The 20232-nt window shown below is 52.7% G+C and overlaps 2 protein-coding genes across 7 annotated transcripts in view; one reads left to right on the top strand and one right to left on the bottom strand.

Annotated features, from left to right (window-relative positions):
• Nucleotides 1-8631, top strand: part of PPM1E (protein phosphatase, Mg2+/Mn2+ dependent 1E) — a 73220-nt gene extending 64589 nt beyond the window's left edge. Inside the window, 6 exon segments of the mRNA XM_074557066.1 lie at nucleotides 98-286; nucleotides 1963-2106; nucleotides 2325-2418; nucleotides 2688-5292; nucleotides 5367-5524; nucleotides 5841-8631. Coding sequence (XP_074413167.1) covers nucleotides 98-286; nucleotides 1963-2106; nucleotides 2325-2418; nucleotides 2688-3745 — 1485 coding nt within the window. The 3' untranslated portion in view covers nucleotides 3746-5292; nucleotides 5367-5524; nucleotides 5841-8631.
• TRIM37 (tripartite motif containing 37) overlaps nucleotides 7819-20232 on the bottom strand; it is a 27087-nt gene continuing 14673 nt past the window's right edge. For 2 of the 6 annotated variants that reach the window (XM_074557060.1, XM_074557065.1), the window contains exons 16-25: nucleotides 19803-19939; nucleotides 19023-19120; nucleotides 17862-18050; nucleotides 16067-16378; nucleotides 14535-14666; nucleotides 13233-13392; nucleotides 12454-12560; nucleotides 10964-11116; nucleotides 10073-10151; nucleotides 7819-9906 (exon numbers count right to left, since the gene is read on the bottom strand). In XM_074557060.1, coding sequence (XP_074413161.1) covers nucleotides 9852-9906; nucleotides 10073-10151; nucleotides 10964-11116; nucleotides 12454-12560; nucleotides 13233-13392; nucleotides 14535-14666; nucleotides 16067-16378; nucleotides 17862-18050; nucleotides 19023-19120; nucleotides 19803-19939 — 1422 coding nt within the window. In that variant the 3' untranslated portion in view covers nucleotides 7819-9851. Of the gene's footprint in view, nucleotides 9907-10072; nucleotides 10152-10963; nucleotides 11117-11999; nucleotides 12326-12373; nucleotides 12561-13232; nucleotides 13393-14534; nucleotides 14667-16066; nucleotides 16379-17861; nucleotides 18051-19022; nucleotides 19121-19802; nucleotides 19940-20232 lie in introns of those variants that run through there. The other 4 variants (XM_074557061.1, XM_074557062.1, XM_074557064.1 and 1 more) reach the window with 4 other exon arrangements.

The raw sequence follows: 20232 nt of genomic DNA, 5'->3' as shown, positions 1-20232 counted from the left end.
ACAGCACAAATCCCAAGTTCAAAGCTTTAAGACAATCCAATGAGCTGTCTGTGTTGCTTCCACCTGAGTTTTTTCCTCCCTGTGTTTCCTCTGGCAGGACCAAGAAGAACAAGCTTATTTTGCAGTGTTTGATGGCCACGGAGGAGTGGATGCTGCCATCTATGCCTCCATCCACCTGCACGTGAACATGGTGCACCAGGAGATGTTCCAGCAGGACCCGGCCGAGGCGCTGTGCCGCGCCTTCCGCGTCACCGACGAGCGCTTCGTGCAGAAGGCAGCCAGGGAGGTGAGGGCTCTGCTCTGGTGCCAGCTCATGCTTTGCCTCATGTTGTGGTGTGTTGCAATGTCCTGTTTTACCTTCTCCCTTCCCCCTCGCCCCTCGCTGAGTGTGCCCTGTCAATCAGGCTGACATACCAGCAAGGCGTCGTGTGGTTGGTCCTTCAGGCCTGGGGCACATTGGCCCGTATAGGTGTCCCCAGTCCCTTGAGACCCTGCCCCTTCACCTGGTTGGTGGCTCACCTGTCCCCTCCCCTTCCCCTGCCCTGAGCTTAAAAGGTTAATGAGACCATGCGGCCGCATTCTGTTGGAGGAATTGTCCCAGTTCAGACCTCTGTACCCATGGAATAAACATCTGATATAACCCTCTGGCAGAATCCACTCCCTTTCTTCTCTTCACCATCGCCAGAAGCTCTCTCTCCTGAGGTAAACGGAGTCCCTGACAAGCCTGGACTTGCTCAGTGCCCTGCTGCAATCTCCAGCAGCCAAGGTATCTCTGGGGTAAAGCACCACAGTGCTGCCTTTGGCCCAGCAGCGAGGGTCAGAACTGGCCCAGGCACCATCTAACTGGTTATATTGGGATTCTTATTCCAATAGCCTCACACACCTGGGGTTTCTCCCTGTGGGTTCCCAGGTGTGCCATCACCTCTCCTTTCCCCACCCTGACCCTGCTGAGCGCTGTCTGTCAGTCCTGGCGTTCCAGATGGGCAGTGAGTGATTGGCAGAGTTCAAAAGATGCCTCTCAGCCCTGGGGACATTGGGCCATCCAGGGGTCATTTGTCCCTTGAGACCTTCCCTCCTGGTTGGTGGCTCCCTACCCCTTCTCTGCCCCTCTCCCTGGGGTTAAAAGACACAGCAACCACAGGGTCAGGGAGTTCTGTTGGAGCTGGTGCTGCATTCAGAGGCCTGTGGGCCAGAATAAAGCTCTGGATCAGAACCCTCCTGCAGAACCCAACTCCTTTTTCCTTTACCATTGCCTTAAAGCTTCTCCACCAAAGGTAAACCTGAGCTCCTGCATGTCTGGACTTGTCTCCAAACGCCCAGCTGCAATATCCAGCCAGCCAAAAGTGTCTCTAAAGTGAAATCACCACACATCCAGCCAGCCAAAGGTGTCTCTGAGGTGAAACCACCACAGCTGCCACCTTTGGTCCAGCAGCAAGGGCCAGACAAGCCAGGCATGTCCCATGTGGTTATATTGGTAAATAATTCCAGCAGGACTCTGAGAGCATTAACTGCAAATCAATCCTGCCTTTCCAGAGAGGCACAGTGGAACCAACACAGAGCTCTCCATGCCCCACTGGTGCCTTTCTGTGCACAGCTTCACATCCCATAACAATGGCAGCTCCTGCTTCTCCCAGCCCCTCTGAGGGATGCTGCTGCCATTCCCACTCTCAGCTGCCTCCCAGGCTCAGCCCTCGGGGTCACCAACACCCAGCTGTGCCTGGCAGCAGCAGGAGCAGCCCAGCAGTGCCCAGCTCCTGGCAGGCAGCTCCCATGCCAGGGATGCCATGGGGCACGTTGGTGTCCAGCCAGGTTGGCACCAAGGGGCTGTAAGGGAGCAGTTGTAGCTGTAGGGAAAGCACTGCCTGTTCCTCCCTGGGAATAGCTCTGTGCTGCAGTTTCCATGTGTTCTGTCCCTGGGTTAAGGAAGAAAATGCTTTGAAATGGAAATGTATTTTTTTCCAGAGTCTGCGCTGCGGAACCACCGGGGTGGTGACTTTCATCCGAGGGAATATGCTGCATGTGGCTTGGCTGGGGGACTCCCAGGTCATGCTGGTGAGGAGAGGCCAAGCAGTGGAACTGATGAAACCCCACAAACCAGACCGAGAGGTGAGAAGGGCCTGTGTGAGCAGCACAGGCACGGCTCTGGGGAGCGCTGCCATGCCGGCATCTCTGTGAGCAGCAGAGCACCTTCCACTATCCTGGTTCTTTGGACCTGTGAGCAAATCCTTTGGCTCATGGGGCCTGCTGTGTTTGTGAAAATCCATGTTGATGGGAGTGCTGAGTGTGTGGTGCAGCTCTGACTGCTCTCTTGTGTTGCTGCTCAGGATGAGAAGAAGCGAATCGAGGCCCTGGGCGGCTGCGTGGTCTGGTTTGGAGCCTGGAGGGTGAACGGGAGCCTCTCTGTCTCCAGAGCTATTGGTAAGAGAGAGCCTTCATTCCTTTTGGAGACTTGCTTTGCTTTTTAACTATAAAATTTTAATTTTCTAGTCATCAAAATTTGACATACAGCTGAAGATAGACCTATGAGCAATAACCTCTATTTTTCCCCCTACAGTCTGAGGGAATAATTTCCAAATAATTGCTTTAACTTGGGGTAAGAGTCACTGGCTCCACACTGAGTTAATAAAGGGCTGCTGGAAGCTGTGGCTGCAAACCCACGGTTGTGTTTCTCTGCTGTTCTTGCACAGGGGACGCTGAGCACAAGCCATACATCTGTGGGGACGCAGACTCTGCCTCCACGGTGCTGGATGGCTCTGAAGACTACCTCATTCTGGCCTGTGATGGCTTCTACGACACAGTGAACCCCGATGAGGCAGTCAAAGTGGTGGCTGACCATCTGAAGGAGAACAACGGTGACAGCAGCATGGTAGCACATAAATTGGTGGCATCTGCTCGGGATGCCGGCTCCAGCGACAACATCACGGTCATCGTGGTGTTCCTCAGGGACATGAACGCGGCGGTCGCCGTCAGCGAGGAGTCGGACTGGACTGAGAACTCCTTCCAGGGGGGGCAGGAAGACAACGGGGAAGACAAGGAGAACCACGGAGACTGCAAACGGCCCTGGCCCCAGCACCAGTGCTCAGCACCGGCGGATTTAGGCTATGAAGGACGAGTGGACTCCTTCACCGACAGAACTAGCTTAAGCATAGGCTCCAGCGTTAACCCCTTGGAGGATCAAGGCTATTTAGACCTGACAAAAACAGAAACTAGTACACCTCAGAGTGCCAAATGTCTGCCACCAGTCGGAGCGTTCAGTCCTGGCACACCAAAGAGCGCGGGTCGGATCAGCGGCTCCCCGGCCGAGAGCGAGGCCCCGGAGCTCAGCGCGCGCTGGGGCTGCGGTCGCGGGGAGGACGAGCTCGGCCCGCCGGGCTCGGGGGCTGCAGGCCAGGGCATCTACAGGGTCAGGGGCTCGTCCCCCATCTCCTTCGGGCTGGAAGAGGAACTGTTCCAATCCTTGGGCAAACGAGCCGCGTTCTCCCATTTGCGGCTCTGCAGCGGGAAGAGGCGGCGAGGAGCCAGGCTCAAACCAAAGTTTCACACGGCGCTCTGGGCTCAGGAGCCTGCCCAGGGAGAAGGATCCGGCCTGCCCTTCCCTGCCCGGGCCCGCAGGAGCAGGAGGGCCTTGGCCCGGCCCTCCCCGTGGCGGAGGCTGCCCAGCCACGGCTCCTACAGCGAGTGTTGGATGCGAAGACAAAGTCATTGTATACCAGACCCACACCTTCATCAATGCTGTAAAATGTAACCACCCCCTCGTGTTCCCCTGTCAGACTCCCATAGTAGACATTCCCAAAATAAAACTGGCATCATCAGAAAGCAAAAAAAAAAAAAAAAAAAAAAAGGAAAAAAAAAAAAGAGGTGGGCATTTCCGAACTGTACTCCAGTCCCCTGCCAAGCTCAACCCCGTGTAAATAGAACTAGGAATTAACCAATGTAGTTGTTTGGATCTCTAACAAAGTTTGGTGGTGGTGCCACCCCCAGCAATGCCGCAGCCGCCCGACCACCCGCACACACGAGTGTCAGCCACATCCAGCAGGGAGAGCCCAGCAGCGCTGCACGTGGACAGACAGACAGACAGACAGACAGACAGCGCCAGGGCACGTCCTTACACACGCAGAAGGTTGCACCTGCCTGAGAAATGTCTGTGGAGCAATACTCAAAGAACGATCTGGGTTAGAACTGCCAAATTTTTTTAGAGCGGGGGGAAGTTTCCATAATAGAGTCGAGGTGTGGGGTTTTTTTGGGTTTTTGTTTTTCCTTTCGTGTTCTGCTTTCTGTTTATTCCAGGTGAGCGTTAAGATGAATTAGAAAATTACATCCACTTTTGCAGGTAGACGACTAAAAGCCATACAGGGTTTACCAGGTACCTTAGGAATGGACACACTAAGCTCCTGCTGCTCTGGTCTCAGACTCCCATCGAGGTACAGACTCATCATTTACCTTTTTTTCCCCATGTAATATAAAATGCAGAGTATGAAGAAAACTTTTCTTGCAGTTTAAAGAAATTATTTCCTATAGCTGGAGGTGCAGTGTAGGGAATTTCGTATCTTTCTGGTGCTTTTAGTGGCATTTTTCTCATTTCTCAGTTTAGGAAATTGTTCTCAATGAGTTGAACATGACTGTGCTTAATGCTTTGAGCCAACCTCTTCCCACCTTAACTTCATCTCAGGTCTTAAGATAACCCAACCCGTGGAGGTGTCCGGTGCCACGCTCTGTCCCCGCCCGTCCCAGCGGCGATCGGGAGCTGTTGGAGGAGCTGTGTGGCTCCGGTGAGGATTCCCAGCTGGCAAAGGCAGCGTTTCACGGCCGCAGCACCGGGGCTGCGCGCTCAGGGGTGCAGGGAAGGGAGCGGATCCAAAGGGATGCGGATGCCGAGGATCAGCAGGGCAGGGGCTGCGCTGGGGCTGCAGCGCACGGGGAGGAGCTCGGGGCCCTGCCGGGCTCTGCTCCGGCTGCCCGGGCCCAGCAGGCCCAGGCGGGGCTCGGTGCCCTTTGTGCTTGAGGAGCTCGGGGCCCTGCCGGGCTCTGCTCCGGCTGCCCGGGCCCAGCAGGCCCAGGCGGGGCTCGGTGCCCTTTGTGAGGAGCTCGGGGCCCTGCCGGGCTCTGCTCCGGCTGCCCCGGCCCAGCAGGCCCAGGCGGGGCTCGGTGCCCTTTGTGAGGAGCAGCCCCTGCCCTGCCGGGATCTGCTCCGGCTGCCCGGGCCCAGCAGGGCCAGGCGGGGCTCGGTGCCCTTTGTGAGGAGCTCGGGGCCTGCCGGGCTCTGCTCCGGCTGCCCGGGCCCAGCAGGCCCAGGCGGGGCTCGGTGCCCTTTGTGAGGAGCAGCCCCTGCCGGGCTCTGCTCCGCTGCCCCGGCCCAGCAGGGCCAGGCGGGGCTCGGTGCCCTTTGTGCGTGAGGAGCTCGGGCCCTGCCGGGCTCTGCTCCGGCTGCCCGGGCCCGGCAGGGCCAGGCGGGGCTCGGTGCCCTTTGTGAGGAGCTCGGGGCCTGCCGGGCTCTGCTCCGGCTGCCCCGGCCCAGCAGGGCCAGGCGGGGCTCGGTGCCCTTTGTGCGTGAGGAGCTCGGGCCCTGCCGGGCTCTGCTCCGGCTGCCCGGGCCCAGCAGGCTCAGGCGGGGCTCGGTGCCCTTTGTGAGGAGCAGCCCCTGCCCTGCCGGGCTCTGCTCCGGCTGCCCGGGCCCAGCAGGCTCAGGCGGGGCTCGGTGCCCTTTGTGAGGAGCTCGGGGCCTGCCGGGCTCTGCTCCGGCTGCCCGGGCCCAGCAGGGCCAGGCGAGGCTCGGTGCCCTTTGTGAGGAGCTCGGGGCCTGCCGGGCTCTGCTCCGGCTGCCCCGGGCCCAGCAGGGCCAGGCGGGCTCGGTGCCCTTTGTGCGTGAGGAGCTCGGGGCCTGCCGGGCTCTGCTCCGGCTGCCCCGGCCCAGCAGGGCCAGGCGGGGCTCGGTGCCCTTTGTGCCTGAGCAGCCCCTGCCCTGCCGGGGCAGCTCCCGCCTCAGGGCAGCCGCTCACTAGGACGTGAATACGCGGCCGATTCCCATCAGCTCCACCAAGTCCAGATCCCGTTCCTACCCTGTGTTACAGCGATGCATTGGGAGGAGGATGAACAAAATAAATCTTCATAAGCACTTAGTGAACAATCCGTATCATTTTAGCAGTAACAATAGCAGTATTAGTGTTTAGCTAGAATTTGCAAAGTATTTTAATATTAAGTAGTCAAGAAAATTATTCAACACGACAAGATGGCGAGGCTTGAATTCTGCCAATTTCCGCTGCTTCTCTCTTTGATGCACTATTTTAAAAGCAATCTGATGAACAGCAAAAGGCTTTGTGAGCAACCAGGAGTTGGAGTGTGGCTTTAGATTCCTTTGATCTTTTTCAGACTTTGTTTTAATCTTACGGGATCATTGGCTCTTATCTGCCATCTTATTCTGCCTTAGCTGTTGTCAACGTTCTCTTTAGCTGCAGCTTCTGGTCCAAGTCAGATTTACCGAGGAAATTTGAGAAACCATGAAATGGTAAAATATGCAACTCTGGGGCATCTCTGTGGTGCCTTTGTTTTAAATTATTCACAGTAATAATGACTCACTGAAAGTCCATCTTTAGCTGACTGTCATGTTCTGGAGAGAAAGGTGGTGTAAGTGCAATTCTTGATGTGAGTAAATGAGAATGCAAACCCGTCACGGATGATAAAACTTCTTCCCAGTCTGCAGGAGCAGTTGAAGAGCACTGGACTGCATGTGTGCTGTTTTGGGAAGGATCTAGCTTTTTTAGGTGTGGATTCATAAATGGTAATTCTGCGACTCATCCCATTTATCTTGCTAGGAGAAAAAAAACCAATCCACCATCGTAGTTGCAGTGTGGTCAGGTAAAACCATTGTATAGATAGAGCAAGTGTTCATTTCTTCACTAACTGCATATTTATAGAGTAGATAGGAACCATTTGTAAGGTAAGTCCTTTAAAGTTCTATAATATTAAAAGTAGTGGTTATTGGTCTGATTATGCTGCTCTTGATTCTACACACTAGACAAAAAGCAGTGCTTGTGAAATGCAGTGTTTTCTCTTAATGCCACTGGTGATAGGAAGTAGTTCCTTCAGTTCAAACTCCTGTGCCCTTATCTGCTGCTTGCTGACGTAAGCAATAATCCCTCTCTAACGGTATCTAAGTGTTCTGTATTCGTACCTTGATCGTCTCTCTGGTGACAGTGTAAAATATTAGGCTGATAGAGAACTATCTCATTGTATTTATTAACTGTTGATACTGAGATTTAGTCTGTGACCTGTGTTTTGTATTTTTATCGTGTATCTTAGTGGTGGTGAAAATTTGTACAACGAAATCTTTCCAATAAAGAGCTGAAGTATCCCTTTGCCGCGTCCACACAACCCCGCATCCCTCTCGGTCGCCGTGCTGACCGTGCTTGCAGAACCAGGAGGTAGCAGTGACAACACCACTTGAGCTTTGTTCTGTTTCAGTTGTGGTGGTTTTGAGGAAGGGGCTCGGGGCTGCTGTGCCCGGAGCTGCTCAAAAGCAGCTCGGGAGCTCCTCACTGTGAGGAGCTTCCAAGGCTGAGGAAGGTGTGCGGTGCAGAGAGAACAGCACAGGGCAGGGAGCTCTTCACCCATTCCATTTGCACTAGAGGTGGGTGGAAACGCACGTGTGGAACTTTTCTTTACCTACAAGTGCCATCCATTGTCCTTGTGAGTGAGAACCGTCCGTAGCCGAGCTGCTGAGCTGCAGCGCTGGAGGACAATGTCCAAGCAGATTTAACTTAACTTACACCACGTTTCTGGTGGTGCATCATCCTAGAAACTCCACCTGTTTTTGGAGCAGTGTGTGTCAGTTGTCCCATGGGCAGATGAGGCACAAGGAGTTGTGTGCACAGACATGGCTGCTGTAGTTCAGGTCCACTCTCTCCTCACCAAATCCTCCCGACCCCAAGATTCTGCGGGAATAAAGCAAAATGAGAAAGATTGGTCTAAATTAGGGGCTGTTTTAGCACAATTTCCTCACTCGGCACTCAGTCACATAAACAAAGCCATCCAAGGGGATACTGCAGCTTTGTTCATGTCTGTAATTTAGGGCAATCTTTCTTTAATTCACATCCTCTTTGCGACAGGAACAAAACTCTCTACCCTCGTATCATGTGCAATAATAAGGAAGCATTACCAGGATGTCCGTGCCCCCCTCCAGCCCTGGCACCCCGGCCATGGCCCAGCCCTTGCCAGCATTAAAGACAAACAAGCCCCACCTGTCAGGGTCTCGTACACCCCTTGTCCTGTCCGGTCTTTCCTCTCCTTCCCTCTGCAGACACCCCGGGACGAGAGCAGGGGAGGGGGCTGAGCTCACCCCGATGCTGCTGCTGCTGCTCGTGGCCAGCCAGGCACGGCCTCAGCTCCTGGGTGCTCCCGCTGACCTTTCTGTAGTACCTTGTTCATGAAACATGTTCTTTATGAAGTGAATAAATCCAAGCTAAATCATGTACCAGTGTTGGGACTTTTCCATTTGCAATCTTGTTCTACAGTTCACCCGCGAGTTTAGTTCTAACCATGTATTAGTCATCCATATTTTATTTATGAAAGCTGTTTATACAGGAAAAACTGTTGAAGTTTTACCAATATCTTAATAAAACAGTAATTTAAACCACACTCCAGCTAGTCTGGTTATTGAAGAGCTAACAAAGGCAGAGAGCAGCTGTTGTGCCTTTAGTGTGATGGAAGGGGGTTTCCTTTGGATGTGGAACTGGGGTTTCCTTTGGATGTGGAACTGGGGTTTTCCTTTGGATGTGGAACTGGGGTTACCCTGCTGAGCTCTGGATTTCCCGAGGCTGCTCAGGGCCCATCAGTGTGGCCAAAGGGATGGGGCTGTCATGGCACAGCACAAGATCAGTGTCCCTTTCCCAGCCCCTTTCCCAGCCAGCTCTGGATAAGCTGCCCACAGAAGGTGAGCAGAGCAGCAGCTCCTCTCTCAGCCAGAGCAGCCCCAGAGCCCCACGGCTGCAGGGACTGAGCTGTGACCCCACAGCCCCAAACACCCCCAGCTGCGGCCTGGCCTGGCCCAGCACCTGTTCCCTCTGAAGAACCAAAGCAACTTTGGGCAAAACTCTGCATCCTTCTCAATTCCTGTTTGAATCGGCATTTGGTTTCATTTGATTTCAGCATTTGGTCTGGCTTCTACAAATAGAATCCCAGAGGGGTTTCAGTGCTTTTCACTGAATAATTAAAGAAAAAAGTGACAGGAAAAACCCCTCCACACACAGCCAGGTGTTGCAGTGAATGGAGCTGACCCTGACAGCCTCCATCGTTTTACTTATCCACACACAAAACACCTGAAATTCAGATTTCAACATTCATTTTATTAACAAAGTGCAAACAGTTTAAAACCAGGAGTTGTAGAGCACATTCACACGGACACAGGGCACGGGCAGCCACACGAGGACAACACCAGCAGGTACTGACAGGGTCATGCTTTGTCACTAACCAGGCATCAGCTCCCACAGGAGCTTCACAAGGACTTCAGCAGCTCAAAATGCAACGAACAAAGAGTTTGGCAATGGGTGTGGTTGGTCCACGTCACCAACTGGGGAAACAATGGAGTGGTGGCTGATTCCCCCAGCATCCCAAAGGACAGGCACACTCTGCTCATTCCAGGGGCACAGCAGGACTCTCATCCCAGCCTGGGGCTCAGCACCTTCCCCACGTGCTGGGGGAGCAGCAGGGCCACCCCTGCAAAGTCCTCGTGCCCAGGGCAGGGTGAGACAATGGCAGAAGAACCCAGCGTGGAGAGGGCACAGCCTGGGCACAGCTCCAGGGACTCCCACACCTCCCCAGGGACGCAGCCGTGGCTCTCCAGGCCCCGAGCCCACGCTCTACCTGCTCCAGACAAAGGCAGGGTGCACTGAGAACTCTCCTGCTGGAGAAGGCCTCAAACAAACACAATCCAAGAGTTACAATTTTATGCCAGCTGCTTCAACCCGGTCAGTTTTGGGAGCATTCAGAGCTCAGCCCTCCCTCCCTCCCTCCCAGGCTGCCTCAGGGGCAGAGGGAGCTCAGGATCCCTGAGCAGCCCCAGGAGAAGCTTCCCAGTTACCTGGTGCTGTCATCTGCAGGGACAAAGCTGAGATCCTCAGAGCTGGCCTGGTCCCCATCTGCTACCACCGAGGAGTGTCCTGAGGGTGAACACAGCACCAGCAAAGCCCAGTGAGCTCCAGTGACCCTGCAGGGCCAGGGAATGCTCCTCCCTCCCCTCACTCAGGCCAAAACCTCACCCCTGGCCCCACAGCTTTGATCCAAGGGGTGGAAGTGAAAGCTCAGCCAGAGGAGGCTCTGGAGCTCCAGTGAGCTGCTGGAAGCACATTGCTGCCAATGAAGATGCAAATCCGTGTCTCAGGCAGTGCTTACCTCCCTGGAATTTGCCCACTCAGAGTGCCAGTCCTGGCTCACAGGGAGTTCCAGTTGGGAACTGGAGCTCTGGGTTTTCCAGCCCTTCCCAGGAGATTCACCTCAACTGACTTCTCAAGGCTAGCACGAGTTCCCCTCTCCTGTTTTGAGCTGTTTTCATTGGGATCCCAAGAGAAGAGTTCCAAATCTTACTGGCACTTGGAGCTCCAACACCTCCACAGCCTCCCCTCCCAGGGATCTGCATCCAAGGAGCTCTGGGAGGACTGGGAAGGTTTGGGAGGGTTTGGGAGGGTTTGGGAGGGTGTGGGAAGCTGTGGGAAGCTGTGGGAAGCTGTGGGAAGCTGTGGGAAGCTGTGGGAAGCTGTGGGAAGCTGTGGGAAGCTGTGGGAAGCTGTGGGAAGCTGTGGGAAGCTGTGGGAAGCTGTGGGAAGCTGTGGGAAGCTGTGGGAAGCTGTGGGAAGGTTTGGAAGGGTTTGGGAAGCTTTGGGAAGCTTTGGGAAGCTGTGGGAAGCTGTGGGAAGGTTTGGAAGGGTTTGGGAAGCTTTGGGAAGCTCTGGGAAGGGGGCTCTGGCAGCTCTACCTTCACTGGAGGGCTGGGCAGAGAAGGCCTGGTTGAACACCTCGGAGGGGGAGGTGGCATCTTCCTGCTCCTCGTTCTCCGTGTCACACTCGATGTCACTGTCACTGCTCATCCCGGGCAGCAGGTGCAGGACGTGCTTCTGACACAGCCCAGCTGCAAGAGACACCAGAGACAGCCCGGGCACAGGGATGGCACAGGGAGGGCACAGGGAGGGCACAGGATCTGCCCTGCTGGCTCTGCCCCGTGTCCCCTGCTGCCAGCTCCTGGCCTTTGGTGTCACAGCAGAGGGAAGGAGCACGGCCCCAGCACCCAGGGTGTGATGGAGCACAGCTGGGTCTGTGCTGTGTCACCAGCTGAGCTGCTCAGCCCACTCTGCAGCCGGGACAGAAAATCAGAGCTGCTCTTCTGGGAGCTAAAAGGCAGCACAGCCTGTGGGGCTGGTGGGCCTGCAGGGCCCTCAAGCAGCAATATTTTGAGTTTGAGTCTCACATAACAAATTTCCCTCCCAAAGCAGGAGCAGAGCCCTGGTGGCTCCAGGTGGTGGCCTGGGCTGTCACTGGGCAGCACAGACCCTGCTTCTCACAGGCTGATACTCACTGCCAAGAAAAGCAAAGTGAGGGCCAATTCTACTGCAGTTTTTCCTCTGAAGGGAAGAAAATTTGTAATATTTGCTTCCTGGGGTTTTTAACAATGAAGTATTTCAGTTTCTAAAGTGTTTTCCTATTGGGCTCCCTGCTCTGAGAGCAGAACTGCAGGAGCACATCACGATCATGCTGCAGTGACTAAGAGCAGAAATTCAGTTTTGTCACTGAGAGACCTTCTGTAAATGCCAACTCCCACACAATATTGCACACTGCAGCTCGAGATGGATGCTGGCACCTTAATATAGGCTTTGTGCTACAATCCAGTCATTGAAATTCAAATTAGTGCAGGGGTGGAAGGCAGGAGAGTTTTAGCAAGATAAGAAAAACTCTGTGTGGACTTTCAGAAAGGAAAAAAAAAAAAAGCAAAGTTATTTTTTTCCAGCATGGAAAGGATGCAAGAAGGGAGGGGGAAACTTTCCTTCAAGTCTCTAAGGAAACTGGATTGTGCACCACAACACCCAGCAGCACTGAGGAGCTGGAGAGGCTCTGGTGTGGCTGTGGAGAAAATTCCACAGGGGCTGGGCCTGGAGGCAGCACAGTCACCAGGCAAGGGCAGAGATTGTGTTTCAATGAGAAATGAACAACTTCTCAAGGCCACAGCTCTGCCCAGCAAAGCCCTGGGGCTGTCTCAGGGTACAGAAGCAGCTGCTTGTCCAGAGAGCCCGTTCAGGTTTATCCACACTCAGGTTTATCCACACTCAGGTTTATCCACACTCAGGTTTATCCACACTCAGGTTTATCCACACTCAGGTTTATCCACACTCAGGTTTATCCTGCAGCCCCAGCAGGGCTCAGAGCCACAGAAGCAGCTCTGGGGGGTTCTCTCCTCCCTAAACCCCAACTCACCTCCTTCCTCTGCTGCTCCCTCCGAGCTCTGCAGCTCCCCGGGCTCGGAGCTGCCCTCCAGGCCCCCAGGCTGGGCTCCCTCTGCCCGACACCCCTTGGAGCTGGAGCTTGGGAGGGAATGGAGGAGAAATACAAAACCCCACGTTAGAAATTCAGCCTGAGCTCAGCTATGGAAACAAAGCTTTTAGTGCCACATTGGGTTTTACTCCTTAAGTCTTCTGCACACTCACTTGAACTTCCAGCTTTTTTTAACATTTTAATATTTCTAAATCAATCAAAAAACCTTGAAAAGTTTGAATATTTAAAAAAAAAAGGTGACTCTACTCTATTTTTTCTATTTAGAAAAAATAACCTGAAAACTCCATTGCCCTTTGCTTAGGTGGCCAACAGAGAATTATCATGAAATGGTTGAAAATTTGAGTTAGAGTGAAAAACTTCATCTGAAATGAGGAAATCAAAAGTGATTAAATGTCACTTAGAGGGTATTTTGCATGGAACAGTGGGAAAGCAGACCTGGGCTGCCTTTCAATTCCAAGTGTCAGACTCCAGCCAGAGCTGATCAAAATAAAAGAAAAATGAAAAAAAAAAAGAAAAGAGACAGCTTGTAACCTAGTTATAAACCCAAAAATTGCTGTCCAGAGGGAACAGCAGCAACCAAGTAAACTTCAAAGCAATTTCTCTTTCATGCTACAAGCACCTGGTTTTAGGAGATTGTGGGGTTTTTGCAGATCAAGGGAAGGTGGGGGAGGAGATCAGAGGAAGAATGCAGAAGGCCTTACCCCAGAGCAGCAGCTTTCCTGCTCTTGTCCCCGGCAGGCAGGCCAGCGGGGGCAGCAGCAGCTCCCAGCTCCGAGTCCGAGCCCTCGCAGGGCGGCTCCTCCTTGGGCAGCGCCTCGGGGGCGCGGTGGGGCCGCACACCCAGCTTGGAGCCGCCCAGGCCTGCGGGGCAGGGAGAGCACAGTGAGAGCACAGTGAGAGCCCTGATCCTCCCCTGCCCTGCCCTGAGCGCTGCCGAGCAGCAGAACACCAATTTCTGTCTCTGGGCTTCCCCTGTGCTCGCACTGAAGCACTGAGGGAAGGGCATCGTGCAGCTCAGGAGCAGCTCCACCACAACATCCTTACTGGAGCTTCCTTGAGTTCCCTCTAAGCCCAACCACAATTTAAACCTGGCTCAGTGCTGCTTAATCCTGGATCTGCACTGTCAGCTGCACTCCTGAGAGGCCACAACACAACACCCAGATTTCTGCTCTGCTCAGTCAATGTGAGGGGTGCTGCTCCCCAGCTCAGCTACAGGAACTCATTGGGTGGGAGAAAGCATCCATGGAAATGAAGGGAAACTCCAGTTTCTAAATCAAATATTCATTGAGAAGCTTTTGTACAAGAGATGGCAGTTCCACCCCCCAGGTGACAGTGGCCAGGTACCCTCAGCAGGGTGGCTGTGTCCCCTCAGTACCCTCAGCAGGGTGGCTGTGTCCCTCAGTGTCCCCTCAGTGCCCAGGTGCCCTCAGCAGGGTGGCAGTGTCCCTCAGTGTCCCCTCAGTACCCTCATTAGGGTGGCTGCTGTCCCCTCAGTGCCCAGGTACCCTCAGCAGGGTGGCAGTGTCCCTCAGTGTCCCTCAATGTCCCCTCAGTACCCTCACTAGAGTGGCAGTGTCCCCTCAGTGTCCCCTCAGTACCCTCACTGGGGTGGCTGCTGTCCCCTCAGTGCCCATATACCCTCATCAGGGTGGCAGTGTCCCCTCAGTGTCCCTCAGTGCCCCATGTACCCTCACTGGGGTGGCAGTGTCCCCTCAGTGTCCCCTCACTGGGGTGGCAGTGTCCCCTCAGTGTCCCTCAGTGTCCCCTCAGTACCCTCACTGGGGTGGCTGCTGTCCCCTCAGTGTCCCCTCACTGGGGTGGCAGTGTCCCCTCAGTGTCCCTCAGTGTCCCCTCAGTACCCTCACTGGGGTGGCTGCTGTCCCCTCAGTGTCCCTCAGTGTCCCCTCAGTATCTCAGCAGGGTGGCTGCTGTCCCCTCAGTGTCCCAGGTACCCTCAGCAGGGTGTCAGTGTCCCTCAGTGTCCCTCAGTGTCCCCTCAGTACCCTCACTGGGGTGGCTGCTGTCCCCCTTGAGGCGCAGGTTCCCGTCCCCGCTGTCCATGGCTCTCCTCAGGGACAGGCTCCCGGCAGCTCCCGAGCGAAGGGGCTTGGCTGAGGAACTTTTCTTGCTGGCAGCTGTAAAAAAAAGTGTAAAAATGTGACCAATGTTCAGTGCAAGCACTGCTGTACCCTGGTCTCATCGTTTATTAACCCTCAGTCCTGCACAAAACCCCTCCTGTCAGGGGCCTGGGCTGCACAGCTCGTGTTCACTTCCCTCACTGGAACATCCTCCAGAAAGCTCCACCCACACTCCTTCAGCCAGCATGACAATGTAAATGATAGACAAACCCAAATCCTCGCATTTTAGATTTCAGCAAGTCTGGACTGTTGTAATTTGCTCTCTCGAGTTCCCAGACGGGCCTGGTGCAGGGGAGTGAGCAGCTCAGAGCAGTGTGACACTGGGTTAAACCACAGGACACTGTCACTGCAGTGTGACACTGGGTTAAACCACAGGACACTGTCACTGCAGGGTGACACTGGGTTAAACCACAGGACACTGTCACTGCAGGGTGACACTGGGTTAAACCTCAGGACACTGTCACTGGATCAAGTCTGGCAGTGTGACACTGGGTTAAACCACAGGACACTGTCACTGGATCAGGTTTGGCAGTCTGACACTGGGTTAAACCACAGGACACTGTCACTGCAGGGTGACACTGGGTTAAACCTCAGGACACTGTCACTGGAGGGTGACACTGGGTTAAACCACAGGACACTGTCACTGCAGGGTGACACTGGGTTAAACCACAGGACACTGTCACTGCAGGGTGACACTGGGTTAAACCTCAGGACATTGTCACTGGATCAGGTCTGGCAGTGTGACACTGGGTTAAACCTCAGGACATTGTCACTGCAGTGTGACACTGGGTTAAACCACAGGACACTGTCACTGCAGTGTGACATTGGGTTAAACCACAGGACACTGTCACTGCAGTGTGACATTGGGTTAAACCTCAGGACATTGACCATAAACCTCAGTCCCAGGACATTGTCACTGCAGTGTGACACTGGGTTAAATCTCAGAACTTTGTCACTGGATCAGGTCTGGCAGTGTGACACTGGGTTAAACGTCAGGACATTGTCACTGCAGTCTGACACTGGGTTAAACCACAGGACACTGTCACTGCAGTGTGACACTGGGTTAAATCTCAGGACACTGTCACTGCAGTGTGACACTGGGTTAAACCTCAGGACACTGTCACTGCAGTCTGACACTGGGTTAAACCACAGGATATTGTCACTGCAGTGTGACACTGGGTTAAACCACAGGACACTCACTGCAGGGTGACACTGGGTTAAACCTCAGAACTTTGTCACTGGCTCAGGTCTGGCAGTGCCTGTGGGCTCCAGTCTGGCGTTTGCAAGGCCAGGGCAGTTTTACATTCCTGATCTTCCTCATACTCAGGTTCAACTGGAACTGCCCTGGGACCTGAACCACCTGTGAGGTGACTGAATCCCCTTCCCCACACACTCACAGCTCCTTATGTAGCAGCTGGTGACTGAGGACTTGGTCAGCAGCTCCATGCCAATCTCCTGCAGCTTGCTGCAGCCGTCAGTGCCACAGGCAGCCAGGGCGCCCTGCTCCATGGAGAAGAAGCTGGGCTGTCCCTCCCCTGAGGCAGCGTTGCTGCTCCTCACTTCAGACAGCTGGTTCTTCACATCAGACATCTTGCTGCGAACTTCTGCCATCTGGGTTTTGAGTCTTTTCAGCATCTTCAGGTCTGGGGGCACCCTCCACATGGCCTGGTGCCTGCGCTGCTCCCGCTCCTTCAGGGAGTAGGAGGAGGCTTTGCAAGGGAACAGAGAGCACAGCAGGTCAGGAAAAGCATCCTCAGATAAACAAGAATTGCACCTTGTGTCACCCTGCTGTGAGAGTGAGGGACACACACTCTGTGCTGGCACTGCCCAGGGCTGGCACTGCAGGGATTTGTCCCCAGCCCTGCTCACTGGGACAAGCCAGGCTCCCAGCACTGCAGCAGGAAAATCCTGGTGACACCTGAGCTCCCACCCTGCCAGCTCACATCAAATTGGTTTTTATAAAACTTGTTGAATTTGTGTAGAAGATTCTCAGACCACCAATATCTCATAACACACAGAACTCAAAGAAACTGCAGGTGGGAAGGAATTCCCTCAAGTAGCCCAGAGCAGAGCAGGCTGAGCAGCCAGCACCTGAATAGCTCTGTGTTGTTCAGCTGGAATTAAATCAACCTGGATCTATCTGAAGTGTTATAAATTCTGTGTTTCTGTGCAAATTCAGCTGTTCCAAACTGCAAAGTCAAGTGGCTCTCAGGAACCTTCACCTCAGGAGGTGAGCTCTGGCAAACTCCAAATGGAACAGCAGCTTTGTCTTTACTGACCACGCTCAACCTGACTGGGGACAGCCAAACCCCAAGGGAAGCTCCAGCACAGCTGATTTTGGCTGTGTTCAGTAGCTCAAGATTCACACAGAGAGCTTCACCTGCCTCAGAGGCACAGCACAAAGTGCACTGCCCTCTCCTCAGCTCCTTTTGTCCAGGGAAAAGGCTCCTTTTCCAAAAGCAAAACAGAACTGGGACTCTCAGTTCATGTGCTGTTCCCTTTTTTTTTTTTACTTCTTCTAGAAGGGACTTCCATTTTTGGAAATATGGATTACATTCAGTGAAAATTCATGGCTGTTTATGTAACCCCATTTAAAAAGCTAATGACAAAGGAACAAAGAGTTTGAGCCAGCTTTTAAATTCAGTGCCACCAATGGCATTGTGGCAGCAAACCCCAGCATCACTTGTAGCAAAGGGACATTTATTTCGCTTTCTGTTCTAGAAAGTCACCAAATGGTTCTGGGCCAGCAGTTAAATAAGTGTCAATCATGACAAAATTCAATAAATTGAATTCCTCACTACCAGAGGAACAAGCAACCTCCAGGAAGAGCCAGGGCTGCCAGTTCTGCTGCTGCACTTGGAGTTAATTGGGATTTTCGGGTCAAGGGTCCCAACTGAACCACAAACACTCCTCAATTATTTAAATACCATCACTATTTTTGGCTCCTGACGTTTTGATCCTTATTTTTTCCCTTTTCCAGCCCTTACAACCACTCACATTTTTCTAGCTCTAGCGGCCTCTAAATTCCAGGATTTATTTTTTTTTTGGGTTTGCACCGTGCTCCAAGTACTCCCAGCGTGCAGGAGAGGTGGAGCTGCTGCCTCCAGTGCCAACCCTTCCAGAAAAGTGACTTTTTAATTGCACCTGGAGATGCAGGAGGATGAGATAACATCACACACGTGCTGTGGGTACCTCTGTTCTGCAGAAGGGAGGCAGGAGGACGTGGCTGAAGGCCCCAGAGGTTTTCCATGCCATTCCTGTCCTTGAGGTCCAAGAGGTGGATGAGGATGAGGGGATCGATGTCCAGCAGGCTGCTGCTGGCAGCGGAGCCCAGGGCGCTGGCGCCGCGCCGCGAGGCTCTGCCGAAGCTGGGGCTGGAACCTGGCCAGGGGAGACACAAAGGGGACAGCTGAGGGACATTTATGACCTGGGGAAAACAAAAAAGAGTCACACAAGTGGATAAGGAATTCATTGACCCCATGGAATTAAGGAGATGTGGGTGTTTTGTGGGTTTCTGGGTGCTGAAACCAATTGGGTGTGCTGCAAATTAAAGAATAAGATAAAAACAGCTGGAAAAGGGGAAATGCTTCACTTCATACCTGTTATAAAAAATCTCTTAATGAGCAGATTTGTTAATAAATAAATACAAAGATTAGAGTTACTATAAAGGATTAAGGAGACAAACATGTCCCTCCCTGACCTCCAGAACTTCAAAACTGGGAATTCTGTCCTTCAAGCACCAAGAGACTTTCACAGCAGCACAAACTGCACTTCTGGTATCTTTGTCCTAAATAAATACACTCAGATTCCACAGTATCTCTCTATATCCCATATAGATACTCACTTCTTTCAGAATCTTGTGGCTAATTTGGGCTGTGATCATCTCCAGGCAGCAGAAGATCCCAGAACACCTTACCATGTTGTATTTAAAATGTATTGTGAGTATTCTTTACTTCATTCCCTCCACATTCTTTGGGTTTTGCAGAGCACTAAACCCCAAGTGAATGTGTCACCCACTCACAGGTCACCCTGACACCAGCAAAAATTCCTTGTCAGTCTCCTATTGATTGGAACACATGGAATTTCAAAGCTGCCCTCCAAACTTTGACATCGTTTTTAAACCAGCACATTCAGATTTCCTGATTTCCTTCCCCCCCCCTTTTTTTTTTTTTTTATTGACCCAATGAAGTGTTTCTGCTACACTGCAATAATCAGCACAAACCACATGATGCAGCAGTTCCCAAAATAGAACTGCCTGCAGAACACACAGCTTGGCTCTGCTTGCAGGAGGAGCAGGGGAAGGAATCCAGCAGTGTTCCACTCTGATGGCAATTCTGGAGTCATTTTTCATACCTGATGCTCCAGGAGTAGCAGCAGCTGCTGCATCCTCCATGAAATCTCCATCCTCCAGCTCCATGGTACCGCCGTACTCCACATCGTTCTCTCCAGACCTGCAGGGGTGGGCAGGGTGGGAAAAGGAGAACACAACTGTTAGCTTTCCTCAGCTCTTGTTAAATGTTGTGGCACAAACCTCAAAACACAACATAAATTGTATTTCCTGCATTCCAAGCTAGCCAAACAGACAAAGGAAGTGTAGTAATTAAATGGCTGTCTCATTACCCAAGAGGCCAAAAGTGCTGTGTGTACCCAGACTGCAAAATGTGATGCTGCAAACTCCAGGGTTTGGAAGTGCAGCAGCAGATTGTCATGTTTTAATTAAGATTCCAGGATTTGACATCAGCTCTGCTCAGTCTTGAATTTCCTAATTTAAGTACCTGGCCTCATCATCACTCTCCTACTACTGCAACACCTCCCAGAGCCAGACCTCTCCTCTGTTACAGCACTGAGACAGATTCCTGAATGGTGTTTGGGAAAGAACCTTCACAGATTATCACTTGTCAAAGACAGAGTGCAGCACCAGCGTAAATAAAGAGATCAGAAAGACACTAATTAGCTGACCAAAAATTCAATGTTTAGCACCAACTCTATGAGTTTGTGTTGTTCCCAGTATAGGAACCACCTCCCAAATCACACTGGGATCCCACACACCCCAGCAAATTACTCAGTTTCCACTGGAATTAGGATGATTACCCTGGGTACAGGATGAGCTGAAAGACATTTTTAGTTACTTACATCGTTTCTTCATCAATGTCATTTTCCTCAGTGTTACTGGTTGCTGTTGAACTCGCTGAGGAGCTGCTGCCATCAAGGTGGTTCACCTCATCTTCTCCTGCAAGGTCCATATCCAGGTCACCATCTGAGAGCTCGTGCTGCAGGAAAAGCAGGAGGGTTTTGATCTAGAAACATTCAGCAGCACCTTGATGCATCCCCAAAAGCTGTGAACAGACTCTCAGTCCCCAGTGTCACCATCACACAGCAGTGAGGAGGCTCTCAAAGCACATTACAGAACAAACACAAATCAGATTTTTCTTGGAGACTTTTTGTGGTGGGATCTTTTAGCTCAGTTCTGGAACATCTCTCTGGAGTCACCTCTCCCTCACAGCTCTCAAGTGTGTCATCTCCTATTTCCACAGCAAGGATAATAAACCTCATTTACAATTCA

The sequence above is a fragment of the Zonotrichia albicollis genome, chromosome 22 (genome assembly GCF_047830755.1).
Source record: "Zonotrichia albicollis isolate bZonAlb1 chromosome 22, bZonAlb1.hap1, whole genome shotgun sequence".
Taxonomy (NCBI): Eukaryota; Metazoa; Chordata; class Aves; order Passeriformes; family Passerellidae; genus Zonotrichia; species Zonotrichia albicollis.
The sequence above is the reverse complement of the archived record's forward strand: the minus strand, read 5'-3'. Positions and strand labels throughout refer to the sequence as shown.